Below are 19,575 nucleotides of genomic sequence, written 5' to 3'. Positions count from 1 at the left end.
TTAAAACTCTGTGGCACAACAATAAAATGTATTATATTTTTTTGTTGAGGTGACAAAAAAATAGTATAATTTTCATTCTCATCAGGCAGCTATTGTTATGTTGGCTGTTGTCATTTTTTAAATCTGACAATCTAAGAAAAAAGAGGTCGGTGCCCCTAATTAAATAGTCAGGTATCGCATGCTCTAAAAATTCTTGTGGCACACCAGGGTGCCATGGCACACTGGTTGAAAATCGCTGGGCTAAATAAATGCAAGGTCATTTCATCAGTGGTATGCAGGGGGATGAAGCTCAAAAGGCAAAGAGAAGGAGGAAGCCCAATGACAGGAACAGCAGTTGATGTTTGTCCTATATTGTCACTTAGTATCGATTTCTCTTTTCTCTTTTGAGCAGAAGTATTTTTAAAAGTATCAATCCCTTCCCATGGCCTCTCTCGCTGCTGCCAACTCTACCCCAGACTTACCGGGTGTGCAAAGGAAAGCCTGCATCCAGCCAGCCGCTGGCAGCTTCCTCCAGGGAAAGCCTGGAGCAGAGAGGGCAGGATCTGGCTGCAAAGTTCCAGCAGCCTCTCTGAAGGCAGCCTTTTCTCGGAACTTTCTGATCACATAAACCAATTCTTAGCTGCTTACGGTGCTGGTGTTGGGTGTTCTGTTATCTGTAGCCCAAGCATTCCTCCTGTGGCTGTCAGCTGGTTGTTTTGGCTGGGGTTGGAGTCACAGAGGGTCGTGCCTATGGAGATGTCAGATAACATGTTTGACTCAGTGGAAGGAAGTCCTGGTGAGCAGTAGAACATCATGACCATGATTGCAACAGTCTTTCGAGCTTCTGCAGCTGGACTCCATATTTGACAGGCTGTGGGTGAGACTGATGCCTTCCGCCTGTGTGAACAGGATTCCTGAGTCCTGACCCAATCCAATGCTACATTCGGGATTTTACTTTTTTGTTATATGTTCTGTTCTCACATCTTCTAAGACTGGGCGGACCTTGCGCAGGTATCTGTGTGTGTGCGTGCACGTGTAATATTGACCCACTGCAGTGAAGGAGAGGTGCAATTACACATTTTCCATGCGTAAAAACACATTCCCTGCAAAACTAAAAGCACCACATGGATTTGAGTAAAGTTGACGTAAACAAGAGTGATGCACAGCTTACAAATCTTCGACTGACTCTCTCCATTTGGACAAAGCATAGAGCGCACGCTCCCCTGACCAGTTCTTTGTTGCTGAGTGGATCACCTTTCCCAGACTCCGCATCTTGAAACCATTACCAGGTCATATATTGTAGACTGCCACCCGGCCTGTCTGCGCTCTGTTAACCTTTCCTCCCTGTTCGTGCTGAAACAGAGCCAAGGTTGGTTCGCAGCTCTTCCCTTTCAGTGACTTTCACTTGACTACTGACTCCCCCAACCAACTCCTCTCTCTGTCGTTTCCCCCAAAGCTCCCTGGCACCTCCCTCGGCAACAGAACCAAAGGCTCAGGCTTACGGGTATCACTTGTGACATTTCAGAAGGAAGAGAAGAAAAGAGCTGCAAATGTTTGTACTCTCTTTTCCCTGTCCCCCAGGAGAGGACACCGCCGCAACCTTTGAAACAGTAAATAAACTTGAACTCAGGAGTGTTGAAAGGCTCCCAGTCACAGAAGCATGTTCTCCGCACAACCTCCAACTGCCTGCTCAGGGGAAGGTTTAACTACCACCTCAGGCAAGTCCTGAGCAACTCCCTGCTGGGAGAGCAGTAAGCCCTTCTTCTTCTCCTCTCTCAGTAGAGAATATCTTCCTAGAAGTATAACCCTTGACCTAGTATAACATGATTCCCTTTTGAGAGGGTCCTTGGAAGTCTCCTGCTACAAGGAATGCTTAATAGCCTTGTTCAGCGTGATCGACAGCTATTTTGCCATCATACTTAATACTGTTTGTCTAAAACAGGTATCAATTTTTTGTTCTGATAAAGAAAATTGGCATATTACAATATTTTTAAATATCAGAGGAAGATGAAGAAGTGTATTAAAAGGAACTCTGATATCCATCCTCCCCAAAATGTTATTGTAGTCGTTTTCACCCTTCCAAACACTGTCACATATCCATTATGCTGTCACAGATCAGTGTACAATTGACAGAGAACAAGATTGAGACAGTCCATCAATCGAATGTCACACTATGTAATAAAAGTCTACAGAAATCCTGTAAATGCTAGTTATGCCGCCAGATACAGCTCCAAAGTGCCGATTGGTGTAAAATGTCCCAAATGGCTGGAAATAGGTAATATGTCCTAAGGAAAATATGACTCTTAGTGGTATTGGAAAGAGCAGAAATTACAGATCATTACCAGTGGAAATAAGGCCAGAGGGCAGTAGCATGAGGAGACGGGTCTAGGGAGGTAAATGAAAAGGAGATAACCCTATATCCAACCGTCTTTCTGATTCACTATTTATAATGGTTTATGTGCTTAAGGCCTTTTTGAGTACATGAAAAAAATGCAATCTTCACTGAAATTGCAAGAGTTTAACATCTGATCTGTCTAGTTCAAACTTTGCTTAGAGGAGTTCTGTAGTTGATGAAAATAGAGGCACAATTATGTTATTTTATTTACTAATTTGTTAAAAGCTAAAATTAAAGTAATTACATAAAGTTATCAGTCCGGTATTTAACTGTGACTCTGACCTTTTTTTATGAAGGGCTTCTTAATCCTTTTATAATGAACTCACTGAAGTGTTTTTGTTTGTTTATCTTTACATTCAGGTCATTGTTTATTTTTGAGCATTTTGAAAATCTCTTAAGAAATTACCATTATCGTGAAAACAATTTAACATTTGTGTGGAGACACACAGAGGTCCTGTTAACAGATGTGTGTCATCGTTTCGAATGCCCAGTCGAGGGTTTAGGGAGCTATTGATGATGTCAGGTCTATAGAAAGCATCAGTTTCCAGGGTCTGGAACCAAACTACAAGCCTTTACGTTCAAACAACAGAGTACAATCAGCACTTTTGGTCACATACACAGACTTAGACATCACCACTAAAACAATTTAAATAAATCCTTAATAATTTGTTTAGCCGAATGATTTTATAAAAGTCAGGCTACATTTTAAAATTAAGTAATGTATCCGTCAGAGTTCGACAGAGAAACAGAGACAACAGTGTATTTCCATGTACAGAATCCTTTTTTACATCAATTACAAAACATTTTCTGATCCACTAGTCTTTTCTTGACATTCGCTCACATCAAGACGAAGAGGTGGGCAGAGATATAAAAAAAGGGGGTAAAAGGAGGCTTAGAGAAGTTAAATAACTAAGCCAAACCTGCACATGTGGTTTATTGTATGTTAGGTAACTTGATTCTGGCTCTAGTTTTCCTATTTGGGTCAATACGCTGTTTATATGGGTGCTTAAATTTTCAATAATACATTTATTTATACTTGCCTTAAATAAGTTTGTTCCAACGCACATATGGCGTTGTACAAAATCTGTGAGTTCCTACTGAACAAGAATTAATGTGTAGAGACCTTTATAACACTAACAAAAGTGAAATCAGATGTAAAGATCATTACACACACCTGTCCTGAGGAGAAACATGTACCAGTACAGAGAGAAGTATGGCTATCTCTGTGTGTACGTGGGCATTCCCAAGAGTCTGTGGGCAAAGAGGTATGTGCATGCCCTGTATGTGCTGTAGGGAAATGTGGGGTGTTAATGGCCAATGCTCTAGAAACCAAGATAAGTTAGCCTTGATCCCTGTTCCTCACAGAGAAATACACACATGAGAACTTCCCCCTTGGAGTACTGGGCTCTGTGGCCTCTCTAGTCTCCAACATGACCTCCTTTGACCCAGAGGCATACGAAGTGTGATAGATGAGGGTAAATGGTGCTGAGACTGTATGGAGGATTTATCTCGTCTCACCACCAGGGAGAGAGAAAGAACAAGGCTTCCGGGGGAGGAAACATCTGTGTTGGATGTGGTAGGAGGGGTAGGAAGGGGAGTGGAAAGATGGCCTTCTAGTCACAGGTCCGATGCACTGCTGAGTCAGTGCTAAGGTTAATTTAAGAGTACCAGGTAAACGGACAAGCTTGAAATCCAGGAGGGTTCCAGAGACCAGAAAATATATTAAATGATTTCTTTTCAATATACTGAGAAGGAGATCATTCCAATCTTAAGATAACGTTATTACCAAAGTGTCAGTAAGAACAAGCCTCGTGATCTGCAGTCTATCCCAGGGAGGCTGTCTCTAGACTCTGACCCTGTTCTTGATCCTATTCCCGCCCTTCTGTCCTTTATCAGTGGGCTCTCACCACATGCCTGAGGGGCTGCCGAGCATGAGACGAGCACATCCCCCGGCAGGTGCTAATGACTGATAAGGCTAAATGGCTCCTCCTAGGAGTGCTTGTACTTGAACAGAATGGGCTGCCTTACCCTGGGGTCTCAAACTAACTTGCCTCAGGAGTAAGCCACAGACAAGGGTGACCTTATGGGGCAAATGTCTGCTCTCTAAATCGTCTTCAAATGTCAGTCTCTCTATTTCATTTTCCTACTTTAGTTAAGACATGTGCCCAGAGAACTATACTTGTTTGTTTGCTTGTTTGTTTTACATCAGATAAACAAGAAGTACAACGTGAGGACCTGACACCTGATACCTAGTGTGTAGGACTCCGGTAAGGCTGGTGTGAGTACACACCCAGTCCCACTGCCACTCACACCAGCTTATCCCTACAGGTTGGAATGAAGGTGCTCGAGCAAAAGTTTCCGATTGTTTTCTAAGAGAAGCCAAACAGCTAGATTTTAATGTAAATTACTCAGTTTTTATATGTTAGCTGAAATGTTTAAAACACTAAGTATGCCAAATAAAATGCATCTCTGCAAGCCAAATGTGACACTTAACCTAACCATTTATAATATATTCTTTAATTTAAAGAAATAAAATTATGACAACTTTAGATGTCAATAATAGAACTTGAAAGTAATTTGAATGCACATATCAGAATAACTAATGCTCATAACTGATACTGTTGTAATTAACTAGTTATTAATAACAGGAAAGGAACAAAGGGAAGGTCAGATATTATAGGCATGTGATTTTGGGCCGCTTTTCCAGGAAGCTACAACTTTACACTCCCCAGGGGTCCTACAGAAGAAAGATAGACTCACGCCCAGTAAAGTTGGGGTGACATAGGGAAGGTGCTTGCTGTCAGTCACACCTGAGAACAAAGGCCATTGTCCAGAATGGGCGTGGCCACTGCAAGGGCACAGAATTTGGGCATATTAAATAGCCCGGACAAAGAGATTCACCCTCTTGTTGCTCCTGTGACCCTTGGGACTCTCGTAGTTTGGGGCAAGCTATCTTTTATTCTCCCACAGTGCCCACGGCCAAGTAGACCCCACACTCAATGGACTAATGAATAGCAGCTAGCCTGATGCTGAACTGGACACAGCTCCAACATGGAGAGGGAACTCTGGACACTGGCTTTGTTTCTAGCTTCACGAACCCCCCAGCTATGCTTTTCCTGTGACTGGACTAAGGGAAATGGGGTTTTAGAAACAGAGATTAAGTTCCATGCAGATAAATACCATTCATTCTTCAGTGTGAGTCTCGGAAAATTATTTTTCTCGAGATAATATAAGAACTCCATCCCCAGCACCTAGTGGGGAAAAGGATCCCCTACTTTGTTTGATAACATAAACTTTGTGCAAATTAGAAGAAGGTGCTCCTTCCTCAAGCACTTTATTCCCATGTGTCAGAAAGTAGAATGTATTGATTTTGTTGGGATATGAGATGTTGATATCATCTGTCAGAAAATAGTAAGTGTATAAATCGCTGGTGTCTACCACATGAATGGTGACTGCTAAGGCCATGCAGTGTGGTCCAACCTGTACCCTGTTATGTAACGACCCTGAAAAATAATTCTTGGGCTTCTTGAATCTTTCAGGGCAATGTTCTAATTCCTCCAGCAAAGAGTTTAAAATTTTAGTTCTTCTTGATGCTCTCTCCTTGATGGTAACACTGAGCATCGTATTCTATGGCCCTGCTGAGCTGACCAGTAATCTTTCAGAATCTAAAGAACAAAATAAACTGACAAACAAAATAAGACTAGAGGCATGGATAAATAGAACAGACTGACAAATTTCAGAGGGAAGGAAGGTGGGGAGGACAGGAAGAGATCAACTGAAGAATATATATGCATATATGCATAACCCATTGACACAGACAATGATGTGGTGAAGGCGTAGGAGGGTGGGGGCAGGGTGGAGGGAGGTAGAGGGGGAGGAAATGGGGGACATCTGTAATAGAGTCAACAACAAAAAATGAGAAAGCAAAAAAAAAAAAAAATTAAAGAAATAAAGATGGCATTTTGAACAATCATAAAATCATCAGGATATATATTAATTTGCTAGGAGTGCTGTGTCATTGGACCAGAGAATGAGCGGTTCAAACAATAGAAGTTCATTGTCTTGCAGTTCTAGAGATCAGTGTCTCAGCAGGGTTGGTTCTCTCCCAGGGCTGTGAGGGAGCATCTGTTTCCTGCCCTGCTCCTATTGTTAATGGTTTGCGGAAAATCTTTGGCTTGTAAATACATCATCCTGATCTCTGCCTTCATCTTCACATGGTATTCTCCATGTGTGCATGTCTGTACCCAAATTTTTCCCTTTTAAAAGACATCAGTCATACTGGATTAGGGCCCAACCTAATGACTTCATCTTCTCTTGATCATCTTTGAAGACCCTATTTCCAAGTAAGGTCACATTCTGACATAGCGGGGTTAGGACTTCAACATATGAATTTTGATGGAATACAATCGAATCCTTAATAGAGTCTATTCAAAGTCATCAGATTTTAATTTTAAATGTTATCACCTAATGTCAACAGAATGCAGATGACCTTATTTTAACTCTTGTTTTATAATATTTATTTTTATATGTCAAATATCCAGAACATGTATATAGTCAGCTATTTTTAAAAAATAAAAATATAATACATTTTCAACTAAATCTTTCCATCCTTACCTCAGAACATCTGCATGTAGTGCTTTTGCAGGGTGTGTGAGTGTGTGCGTGTGCACGTGTGAGAGAGAGAACACAATTGCTTCCGGCATGCATAGCCTGGGTGCTTTCCCTTAGACTGCTGAGTGATTTCCCACTTGCCAACAGCTCTTCACATCAGATGAATCTAAACTACTCACATTATGAAATCTCTTTCATTCGTATAGCTATAGAGTAAATGCCTGCCAGTACTCCTTTTCTTGTAATTTACTTTTAACCATAAAGGAAAACCTTTTTTAATTCTCTCAAATGCCAAATCGCTCAGTACGGAAGGTATTATTTCAGTGTGCCGTATAATCTCACTGAAAGCAAAAAAGAAAATGTAGCATGTCAGCACAAAATATCCCATTTTGAACCTCGATTTAAGTGCCTCTACGGCTTGGATCATCCAATCTATATAGCAAATATTTGGAACTTCTATGCAGCACAAGGTGCTTAGATATCAGTATTGGTGGTGGGATTAATGATATTAGGAGTTCAGGCTATAGCTTGGCACTATTGTGGGGAACAATGCATGTACAGATTACAGCATCCCACCATGCCCCAGTTTTATCTTCTATATTTGCATTCGTTCATTCATTCATTCATCCATTCATTCATTTCTCTTTACCCAGACTCTGTGTCAGGTGCTAAGAATATAGTAGTGATTAAGACATAGAATACATCAATTAGACATTGAAAATTATAATACAGAGTAATGAAGATTATAATAAAGGAAATATAGCATGCATTAAATTCAAGTTAAACTGCTATGATGAGACTTGAAAATACAATGATAAAAATCACATACAAATGGCCCAAGCTGAGTAGTTTGGGGTTGGTGGAGTGATGTGTGGCTTCTACGCTGGGTCCTTGGTGACTGTTTTAGTTCTTATGACCTTTTCATCAAAGAGAAGGAGGGAAAAACCTGCAAGAGATTTTCATTTTGAAGGGACTGATCTTTGAATAAGGGTAGGAAATAAATGGGGAAAGCCTGAATGGAGAGCTAGAGAGAGTGGTCAAGCAGATTTGCAGTAATCCAAGTAGAGTGTGGCTGGACTATGGCAATAGTTGCAGAAATGGAGTGAAGTGAACCGAGGCAATATGAGCTATGAGAGATAGGGCTTAGTAATGATCGGCTATTGGTTCTAAGGAATAGGAAGGAGTCATGGATGTTTCTTCAGCCTCTTGACTGAGCAACCACATAGTGGGAACCATTTAATAAGCTGGAGAAATTTAGAATAGGAATACCTTTAAAGGGCAAGGGAGAGTGAAAGATTTCAGTTAGAAATTATTGACTTTCAGGTACTTTGGGACATTGAAGCACCTACTTCAGAAAGTTTTTGGGTAGAATTGCAAGAAGTGCCGAAGATAAATCTAGGTAGTTCTTGGAGACATGAGAGTGAATGAGATTTCCCTTGAATATCAGGCAGAAGAGGGCATAGCAATATCTATAAAAACATCACCATTTAAGAAGATTGCAAAGGAGATTGGGAAGAAGAGATAGCCCAGTGAAACAGGAGAAAAATCAGGTAAGGTCATAGATTCATAGATGTCAAGTAAAGGACAATAGTCTACTGTATCAAATGTTTTTAAAGGAGATAGTCCTCAAGTAAACTAAGGATGAACTGCTACCAAGCAGCTTTAAGGAGGATAAGGATTGAAATGTGCCCAAGAAATTTATGAAATATAAACAGAGGGGACATATTATCATTGGTTGAACACTGAGAAAGTACTGAGGAAGTCAATGTGGTCTCCAGATTCAATTATTTAAAGAAGTGTGCGTGCAAAGACAAGGAGATACATAGGGAAGAAGTAAGAGAGTGGGGTTCTAACAAAGACGTGTTTGTTTTAATGTGTAGGCTTAATTTGAGAAAGTTTCCATGAGATAAGGATATGTTGAGATTGCACAGAATTAGGACAAGTCTCTGAGCTCTTATGCATAATATATTTTTGTCTTAACTACTTTTGTCCTTACCACCACTCTCTGCCTTCCCAATTTCATGTATCAATGGAAGAAAAATTATCCTTAAAGGTGACACAGTAGTTCAGGTCATCCCTAGATTCCTTTTATGTTTATAAAATGGTGATATTAGCAATGAATAATTGCTAATGATTTTGTCAAGCACTGAGCAAAACACTTCTTTAAGTATTACCTCCTTTAATCTTTAAATCTTCATAACAATTCATGAAGTAGAGTGTGTGTGTGTGTGTGTGTGTGTGTGTGTGTGTTGGTTTTCTTCTCTTTTCTTTTTTTAAAAATCATTTATAGTTCAGAAATTGCTGAAGCTCACACAGCTAAGTAAATGGTGGACCAAAATTTGAGTATAGACAGTTTGAATAAAAACCTGAATTACCCTAGTCTTGCATGGTAGAATCATGAATTGTTAATATCTAAGTATTGCCTTTGCATCATGTTGGATTTTTGTTCAAGAGTAGTTTTTATTCTTAGAGTGGAAAACATTTTCTCCTCCAGTAGAACATTTCTGTTTCGCTTTGGTCATCTTTTAGTAGGGTGGAACTAAAATAAAAATAACCTGTTCTATAAGCATGGCAAATGTTTTTACAGTTAAAAAATATATATATTAAAAATAATTTGGTGTAACTTGCTTTTTCCTGACTGATTCTGGTCATTTCAATATATATATATATATATATATATATATATATATATATATATATATATTTATCCTCACTTGAGGACATTTTTGCATTCATCTTCAGATAGAGCAGGAGGGAGAGAGGGAGGAAGAGAGAGAGAGAAACATCAATGTGAGAGGGACACATTGAGTGGTTGCCACCCACACGACCCCAACCCGGGCGGGGGACAAACTACAATGAGGTACATGCCCCTAGTGGAAACTGAATCCAGGACTCATTGGTCCACAGGAGATGTTCTAACCACTGAACAAAACTGTCCAGGGCTGGTCATTTCAAAATAAAGCTGGAAGGCTTTGAACAGTCATGTTGTTGACCTTTTCAAAGTTCTAAACAGTCATGATAGGAAGATGTCTTCCTCATTGTATTATTAGCTAAGAATTGATGCTTATACAGGACTACTGAAAAATGTGAGCGTAGCCCTGGCTGGTTTGGCTCAGCGATTGGAGCATCAGCTTGTGGACCAGAGAGTCCCGGGTTCCGTTCCTGCTAGGGGCATGTACCAAAAAAAAAAAAAAAAAAAAAGTGAGGGTCTATATATGATTTATTGCAACAATTATGACTGAAAATCTTGTGAAGACCATATGATAGTCTTTGTGGAAAACTGAGAGTGAATTCTCTCACATATTGCCTGGGCAATCGGGAAAGAGAGTTGTTCTTCATCACAGAGGAATTGGGGTAAATAGGCGGGCTAAATGATCAGACAGACAGAAAGAGAGAATCCAAATTGCTTTATAATAAACTCAATTTTAAATGTATGTAATAAAGTTACAATAATGTTGTAGCTTAGTAATGCAGCTTTAAAATGCAGCAACCCAATTATACTTTCATTTGAAATTTCATGTTCTTATAATAAGGTTTGTTCTTTATTTTAGGGCTTTATTGTAAGTAGTGATGAATTGGCTTTTTAGTACCTGCGTCCATCTCTGGCTATACTAAAAAACTTATTGTGTGTGTGTGTGTGTGTGTGTGTGTGTAATATGCATGTGTACTCTGCAAGAACTTACTAACTACTTCCCAAGGAGAGTTATCATTTTAAGAAAAAAGATTTAAAAATAACATGTGTCAGTATGTTATCTCATCCATCATTTTTCCCTCATGCCATGTATCATTACACATTCTGTAAATTATATAATTTATTTTTCTTAAATGCATTCAATAACCACCAGACTACAGTTTAATTTTCTTTTATTCCCCCCCCCCCTTTTTGAAAATTAATTCCCTTGGTTCTTTAGGAAATAAATGCACTGATGGTCTTGAAACAGATCCAAAATTAGATTATCAGTAGTATTCCAAATTAGAGTGCTATCTAGAAATTGATGCCATTTGGGAGCTACAATTTTACCATATGGTCCCTGCATATATTCATTACAAAGGCATTTACATCCTCCTTTATTTTCTCTCCATGTTATATTTTAAGAGAAAATATTATAAAAGCAATGACAATCACATCTCTTTCTTATTTTTATCAACTTGCCATATTAATCTTAGAATAATTTCTTCCCCCACATAACAAGAAGATTTTTCTTACCAAGGATCCAAATCTTGAAGGCATACTGCTATCATTATGTCTAAATAAAAGAGTCAATTCTTGTTCTTTTCCTATTACCCATTCCTATTAAGAATTTTGATTTTTCTGCTTGTTCCCAAGGATGTCCTTTTGGTATTGCTGAATGTCATCTTCGGTAATTCAAAAACTCTCATTTTAATTACTTATGTCCATTATTCATTTTCTTCACTTTGCAGAGAGGAATAAAAAATGTTTTCTAACTATTCCAAAGGACACCGTATTTAATTTTTTAAAAAAGTCTGTCCAAAAATAAAAATAAAAACACTCCCTAAGTGTTTGAAGGTGTGTAAGCTTTGACAACTACCTGTCTGTCATATATTTACTTTAATATAATGAAAGTAATTTTAAAAGCATTATATATGCACACACACAACACACACACACACACTTCTTAATTCTTACCTGAGGATATGTGTTATTGGTTTTTTAGAGTGAGAGGAAGGGAGACAGAGAGAGAAACATCAACCAGTTTTCTCCTGTACACTCCCTAACTGGGATCGAACCCGCAATTTAGGTAAGTGCCCTAACTGGGAATCAAACCTGCCACTTTTTGGTGTACAGGATGATGCTCCAATCAACTGAGTCACCCAGCCAGGGCAGTATTACATTTATTTTAATAAGACTAATTGAAATCTATGTAATTAAATTATATCAACAATGGTATAGTTCAGGAAAGTAATCTAGTAATGTTTCAGGATTATTAGTGCATTCGTTTTGAAAACTAATTTTTTGAAAGGAATATAAACTCTCATAGTTCAAGAATGAAATATATAAATATATAAAATATATATAATCCCTCCTGCAACTATCTATCATTAATTTAGTTTTCAGGCCCCATCCTAACTCCACCTTGGGTTATTAGTTATTAGTTTCTTCTGTATTGTTCAAGAATTTCTTTTATATACACAGTAAAATATAAATGTATGTATACTATTCTTCCTTTTTTTCTTTTTGCTAAGTAATATCTTCTGTTTCCTTTTATTCACTCCATAACTGTTATTTTCCCCAAGCAAAATAATTTTCTTTGTTCTCTTGCTTTTATCCTTGCTTAGTTTTTGAATGATATATCTATATTGTGAACTTTTCCAGAACCAGCCTATGTGTGTTTGTATGTATGTATGTATGTATGTATGTATCTAACTCGGTGATTTTTCAACTGCTGTGCCATAAAAATTTTTAAAGCATGCAATACCTGACTTTTTAGTCTGAGGTGTTAATTTATGTCCCCTTAGATTGTCAAATGAAAAATAAATAAATAACAACACAACAATAGCCATCCAGTGTGAATGAATCAAAATTATACCTATTTTTTGGTCAGATCAGCAAAAAGTATACTTTTTGGTCTGCCACAGAATTTTAGTAATTAGTTTATATGTGCCATGAGATGAAAGAAGTTGAAAATCGATGATCTAACTCATTTAATTCTTTCTGTTATATCTTTTTATTAGTTTTCTATTTCCATGTAACAAAGTACAATAAATTTAGTAGCTTAAAGCAAAACTGGTATCGCACAGCTGTAGGTCAGAAATCCAGACATATTCATACTGGGCTCTCTGCTTAGGGTGTCGCAGGCTGAAGTCAGGGGTCTGCTGGGATGGTCTGGGCTCCTCTCTGAAGACTCTGAGATTATATCATCTTCCAGCCTTGTTCACGTTAGCAGAATTCAGTTCCCTGGGGGTTTTAGGACTGAGATCCCTGTTTGATTATTTTCTATTGGCCAGAGATCACTCTTAGCTCCTAGAGGACTCTCTAAAGTTCATTCCAAGTGGCTCCCTCCATCTTCAAAGGTAGTAACAACACATAAAATCGTCCTTATACTTTGACTCTTTCTGAATTATCCATCTGCTATCACATGAAGAAAATCATCTGCTTTTAAAGGTCTCGTCTCGTGTTGTGATTAGAACAGGTACACTAAGATAATCTCAATTTTATTAGCTCAGAGTTAACAGATTAACCTCCTAAACACATCTGCAAAAAAAAGTATGTATGTATTTTGCTATATACAATAACATAATCACAACATGATATTTCATCATACTTATAGCCTCAAGGTTTAGGGCCTAACATTTTATGAGGTCATTTTAGAATTCTACCTGACATAATATTTATTACTTCTCTAACCTTTTCTTCTTCTTTTAAAAAAATTATTATTTTAAAAAAAGTTTTAGTTGAAAGCTAAATTCACTTATTTTTATTTTTGTTGTTGTTTTTCATTAATGTTCATTTTTATGACTATGAGTTTTCTTCTGAAAGCACTTTTAGTAATATCATACACATTTGAAAATGTAATAATTCAAGTTTTTGTATAATTATTTAATTTTATTTTAAATTTATTTTTAACTCAATCATTGTTACAGAGATACTTAAAAACTTTTTTTCTTTATTGTTTTTCGAGAAAGAGGAAGGGAAAGGGAAAGAGAGAGAAAAACATTGATGAGAAAGCACATCGATTGGCCGCCTCCAGTGTGCCCCCCACTGAGGATTGGGCCCACAACCTGGGCATGTGCCCTGACTGGAAATCAAACCAGCAACCTCTTGGTGCATGGGTCAACACTCAACCACCAAGCCACATTGCATGGGCCAGAGACACTTTTTAAATTCACAGTTTTAAAAAGTTTTTTGTTTTTATATTTTGCTGATAATTTCTAAGTGTGTTATTTTGTTCTGCATTGTGCTGAGAGAATGTTTTTACAGAAATTTTTTATTATATACTGAGCTACAAAAAGAATCTTCAATAAATTTGTATTTTCTTTATCTTAAATATTTTTTTTCTTTTTATTGATTTTAGAGAGACAGCAAGCGTGAGAGAGAAACATAAATGAGAGAGAACATTGATTGGCCACCTCCCACATGCCCCTCACTGGTGACTGGGCCCACAACGTGGGCATTTTCCTTGACCAAAACCGAACCGGTGACCACCTGATGCATGGGTCAAAGCTCAACCAATGAGCCACATCGGCCGGGCAATAAACATGTACTTTCAAGGAGACATAGGATGCAAAGACTTATTTCCCAGAGACAGACACAGATGCCACCCAAGTCAGTAAGAAGAACTGAGCTACACTTTTTAATTCATTTCTGAAAGCTAATGTAAAAATAGTCTAATGTAAAAGTAGCCGAAGTCCCTTCCCTGACTGCACTTAGAGGAATTTTCAACCACAGGCAAGCTCATTTTTTAAAAACAGACCCTAGGAGGGCCAGCCATGAGAAATATTCGGGCAGAGTGTGATACATGAGAAAGCCTCCACTGGGTTTCAGGCTGAAGGGGAGACAAGAGCAGCTACAGTAGAAAAAGCATGAGCCCTACTGATATCCTACTTCTTTATATTATCTCTAGAAGAAAAGGTAACCGGCTGTCGTAAGAATATCAAACACAGGAAAGAATCCACTGCAGCTAGGGGTGGGGAATGAGAAATAAATCTATCCATGAAGAAATAGAGGAAATACAACAGGGTCCCAGACCATTAGAAGTCTCTTATAAGAAAGAGTCGAGATTAGCGAGTAGGCCTAGTCCCTGAGATCAGGGACGTGCATGCCTAAGGCCCAGGCTCAACCAGGACAACAAAGAACAATCCCTAGTTTCACAGTAAAGGAGGAATGAGGTGCTTCTATTTTTCAGGTGCAAATACTATGTATCATTGTTTCTAATGCTCAACACAGTGTGTCCAGCTCACACTACAAAATTATGAGAAACAAAAAAAATAAGCAAGGAAAAAAAATGCTCTCAAGGGCAAAGCTATCAATAAAAATAGACTCTGATATGGCAATAATAATGGAACTATCAAACAGAATTTATAATAACTATGACTAATGTGTTTAAACCTGGAGTGGACAAGGTGAACAAAATGCATTACTAAATAAGTAACTTCAGCAGACAGATGAGAGTTGAGAGAATTTAATGGAAGTGTTACACAAGAAAAACACAGTAACAAAGAAGAAAATTGTCTTCAAAAACCTTGAATAGCTGAGGGACGTAAACATTAAGAAAGGTTAAAAAATTAGCCCAAAGAAACACAAGTAGATAAAGGAATTTTAAAAAGGGACAAAGATCTCTGTATCTATGAGTCTATTTCTATTGTGTTAGTTTATTTGGTTCATTAGATTCCACAGATATGTGATGTCTTATGGAAATGTCTCTCCAACTGGCTTATTTCACTTAGCATAATACTCTCCAGGTGAGAGTATACACTAGTAGCTGTCAGAAGGAAGCTGGGTGACAAAGGTTAAGGGATTAAGCAATGAAAACACAGACGCACACAAAGAGAGTATCTAAGAAACTGTGAGATAATATGAAATGATGTAAAATCAGTGTAAATGGAATTTCCATAGAAGAAAAAAAGAGGGAATGGTGAAAAAGAAATATTTGAAGAGATAAGGTTCAAGAATTTTTCAATTTAATGAAATACATAAACCTGAGCTGAGACACTCAGAGAACAAGTGAGATAAATAACAAAAAGAAGCAATATATCAATCAAAACAGAAAAACCTAAGCATGTCATATTGAAAATGCTGAAAACCAAAACATATAGACAACTTATTGAAGGTAACTAAGCCAAAAACAAACAAACAAACAAAAAAAACACCATACAAAGGTGCAGAGGAAAGAATTACTGCAGATTTATCTACAGAAAACATGCAACCCAAGAGAAAGATGGAGTTATATCAGTTACATCTGAAAAGAAATACAACTGTCAACCCAAAATATCAAATTTTGATTATAAATATCAAAGAAAAATATTTTAATAGAAATATAAACTTAAAAAATTTTCAGAAACACAAAATTAGAGATAATTTACTGTCAGTAGATAAGCAAACAAAAAAATTTAAGGGTCATTTCAGGCAAAAGAAATATAACATTAGTCATAAACTTTAATCTATATTATAAAAAGCTACAGTGATAGAATTGGTATAAATACAGCTAAATAATAAAGTTTATTTTGTTTCTTATTTCCAATCACTCTAAAAGATAACTGACTGCCTAAAGCAAAAGAATAGCAAAAAATTGACTTCATAGCCAACATAAAAAATATATTGCATGACATTGGCAAAAAAAAGATGAAAGGAATGGATTCAAAATATATTTATATATTTACACATAAATATAGTATAGTAGCTTTTAAAGATACATACATTCATTAAATGTATATTATAATATCACTATTATAAGCAATAAGCCAATGTTGTACATAAAATAAACCTCCAATATAATCAATTGATATAAACGAAAACAGAAAAAGAAAAAAATAAATAATAAATAAAAAAGAATGGAAAAGGGTAAATATTAATTCAATCACATTAATGATCATATTAAATATAAACAACCTAATCAAACAGTGAAACATGAAGATTATCAGATTAAATAGGCAATGCAAGACTGAACTATAAGCTGTCTATACAAAATTCACTTTAAAAATAAAACATAAGTAGATTAAATAAAAATAGTTATATCATGCCAACACTTATGAAGCTACAGTAGCTATATTATTATATACTATTATTATTACATAATAAGAAGCATCACAATTAATCAGGAATACATAAAAATGCTAACATATATCCACCTAACATCATATCTACAAAATGCATGAAATAAAAACTGATAAAACTAGAGGTAGAAATATACAAATTCACACTTACAGTTGAAGGCTTCAACCCTCCTTTCTCATGAATTGATAAAATAAGAAGACATAAAATTAGTAAAAATATAAAAGACCAAGAAATAATAAGCAGTTGACTTACTAAAACTTATGAAATCCAACACAGAATATATGTTTTATTTCTTTCGTCCACACATGGAACATTCACCAAACTAGACCGTATTGTGAGCCACAACGAGTTCTTAACGTTTTTTAATTAAAATTACACACATATTAAGATGTCAAATTTCCCCAAATAAATCTACAAATTCAACAGAATTTCAAAAAAAAATATATATATATCCCAGCAGGAATTTTATTTTTAGATATTGACAAAATAAATTTAGTTTATGTGAAAAGACAAACAAACAAATAATAATAAAAAAACAGCCAAAATCTTATGAACTGGAAGAACAAAATTGAAGAATTCACACTACTTAATATAAAAATTTATTATAAAGCTACAGTGACCAAGACAGTAGTCCCGAAAAGAACGCACCTACAGAAAAATAGATGAGAATAGTGAGCATAGAAATAGACTCAAACAAATAGACTTTATTGATTTTCAACAAAGGTGTAGAGATAAGTCAACAAAGATGCTGGAAAAATTGAATATCTATATGCATAAAATAAAATTCAATCCATGCATCTCTCCCTGTATAATAAATTAACTCAAAATGGATTGTGCACCTAAATCTAAAAGTTAAAACTATAAAACTTCTGTTAGACATGATGGGACAATGTCTACATGACCTTGAGTTATATAAATACAGACATAGACATTGTTACATTCTGTTGACTTAATTAATAAAGTTATTGTAATAATCATAACTTGTATTTCTTTTTCCATATGAACAACTATATATATATATATATATACTTTTTTCTACCCCTGTATATTTTTGATCATACAAAAAACCCATAATTTATTAAAAAATAATAAATTGACTTCTTCAAACTTAGTAACTTCTGTTCTTTAAAAGGCACTATTGTACGTTTGAAAAGACAAGCCACAGAATGGGAGAATATATTTGCAAATCATGTAATAGATAAAAGACTTGTAACTAGACTTTGTTAAGTATTCTAAAATCTCACTTCAAGAAACAAACAACCCAATTTAAAAAGATATACAGAAGATTTGAACACTTTAAAGATGTTATATACATGGTAGGTGAACAAAAATGTTGCTTAATATATAAGAAAATGCAACTACAATAAAAATGGAATATTACTGCATCCATAATAGAGGTACTTAAAACAAAACAAACAAGTCTATCAACACCAAGTGTTGATGAGGGTGTGGTGCTGCTGGAACCCTCATTCATTTTTGATGGTGATGCTAAATGATTGAGACACTTTGGGGAAAAATTAGCATTTCTTATAGAGATATAAATATACTTAACATATGATCCAGCAATTCCACTTTTTTTTTTAAATTGAGTTTAGAGAGAGAGGAAGGGAGAGGGAGAGAGAGATAGAAACATCAAACATCGATGAGAGAGAACATTGATTGGCCACCTCCTGCGTGCCCCCCACTGGAGATTGGGCTTACAACCTGGGCATGTGCCCTGACCAGGAATCAAACCAGTGACCACTTTGTGCATGGGTCAATGCTCAACCACTGAGCCACACCAGCTGGGAAACAATTTTACTTTTAATTATTTACTTAAGTGAAATAAAAATGTATGTTCATATACATGAGTGTTTTGTAACAACTTCATTTGTAATTGCCAAATAATTGTAAAATGCGCTAATGGTCCTCAATCAGGGTGATGGATAAACAAACTGGCATTAAAGTCATGCAATGGAATACTATTCAGCAATAAAAGAGACTGGTTGATATACAAAATGACATGGATGGATTTCAAGTGAACTACGCTAAATGAAAGCAGCCAGATTCAATAGGCTACACACTACACGATTTCATTTAATACCATTCTGGAAAAGGTCGAGCTATAGAAACAGAAAAATTAATGGCTTCCATAGGTTGGTGTTAGGAGGAATGGTTGACTGAAAAGGGGGGTTGGGTGTGAGTGTGTGTGTGTGCACACATGCATGGTGAAATTGTCTCATATTTTGATATGTGGTCTTTACACAATTGCATGTATTTGTTAAAAGGTAGAACAGTACAATAAAAGGATACCTGTTTCTCTATGTGAAGGATATCCTAATAAAAATAAAAAATGATATTCTAATTATTAAACAAGAGGCAATATGTTTACCTTCTTTTTTCTTTGTCCTCCTAATTTGAATGTTATTCTATTGCTAAATTATTACCAATTATATATTACTTATATTAATTCTTCCAGTAATCTCCAAATGTGTTTTAGCATTAATCTTTCAGTTAAATATATTCAATAGTCACTGTTCATTTGCCACTATAAATATTCAAGGCAGAAACCCAGCATTCTGTTCAAAAGACATGTCTCTTTTTCTCCCAACTCCCATCCGCCTTTTTTTTCTTTTCTTACTTTCATCATTCCAAGTCCCTGAGGTTGCAGAACACATTGTTCTTTCTCTAGTCCAGCTTTGACTCAGGGGCTAAGGAGTTCTTTATCTAGAGTTCCTTCTTATGAAAGGAAAGGAGGCAGGGTAGCCTTCCAGGGCCCATAACCCCGAGGTTCTCTTCTCCGCTGTTCAGAAATAGCTACCTACCAATATGGCTCCCGCCTACAACACAGTTCCTGACTTCTTTTTTTCTATGCAAA

General features: G+C 36.5%; 1 protein-coding gene across 1 annotated transcript in view; it reads right to left on the bottom strand.

Moving 5' to 3' along the window:
• Positions 1-800, bottom strand: part of LOC118626734 (macrophage-capping protein-like) — a 77,307-nt gene extending 76,507 nt beyond the window's left edge. Inside the window, exon 1 of the mRNA XM_036256778.1 lies at positions 628-800. Coding sequence (XP_036112671.1) covers positions 628-800 — 173 coding nt within the window. The remainder of the gene's footprint in view (positions 1-627) is intronic.
• Positions 801-19,575: the final 18,775 nt, after the last annotated feature.

Source organism: Molossus molossus, unplaced genomic scaffold (genome assembly GCF_014108415.1).
Source record: "Molossus molossus isolate mMolMol1 unplaced genomic scaffold, mMolMol1.p scaffold_m16_p_12, whole genome shotgun sequence".
Classification (NCBI taxonomy): Eukaryota; Metazoa; Chordata; class Mammalia; order Chiroptera; family Molossidae; genus Molossus; species Molossus molossus.
This window is presented reverse-complemented; position numbering and strand designations above follow the sequence as displayed.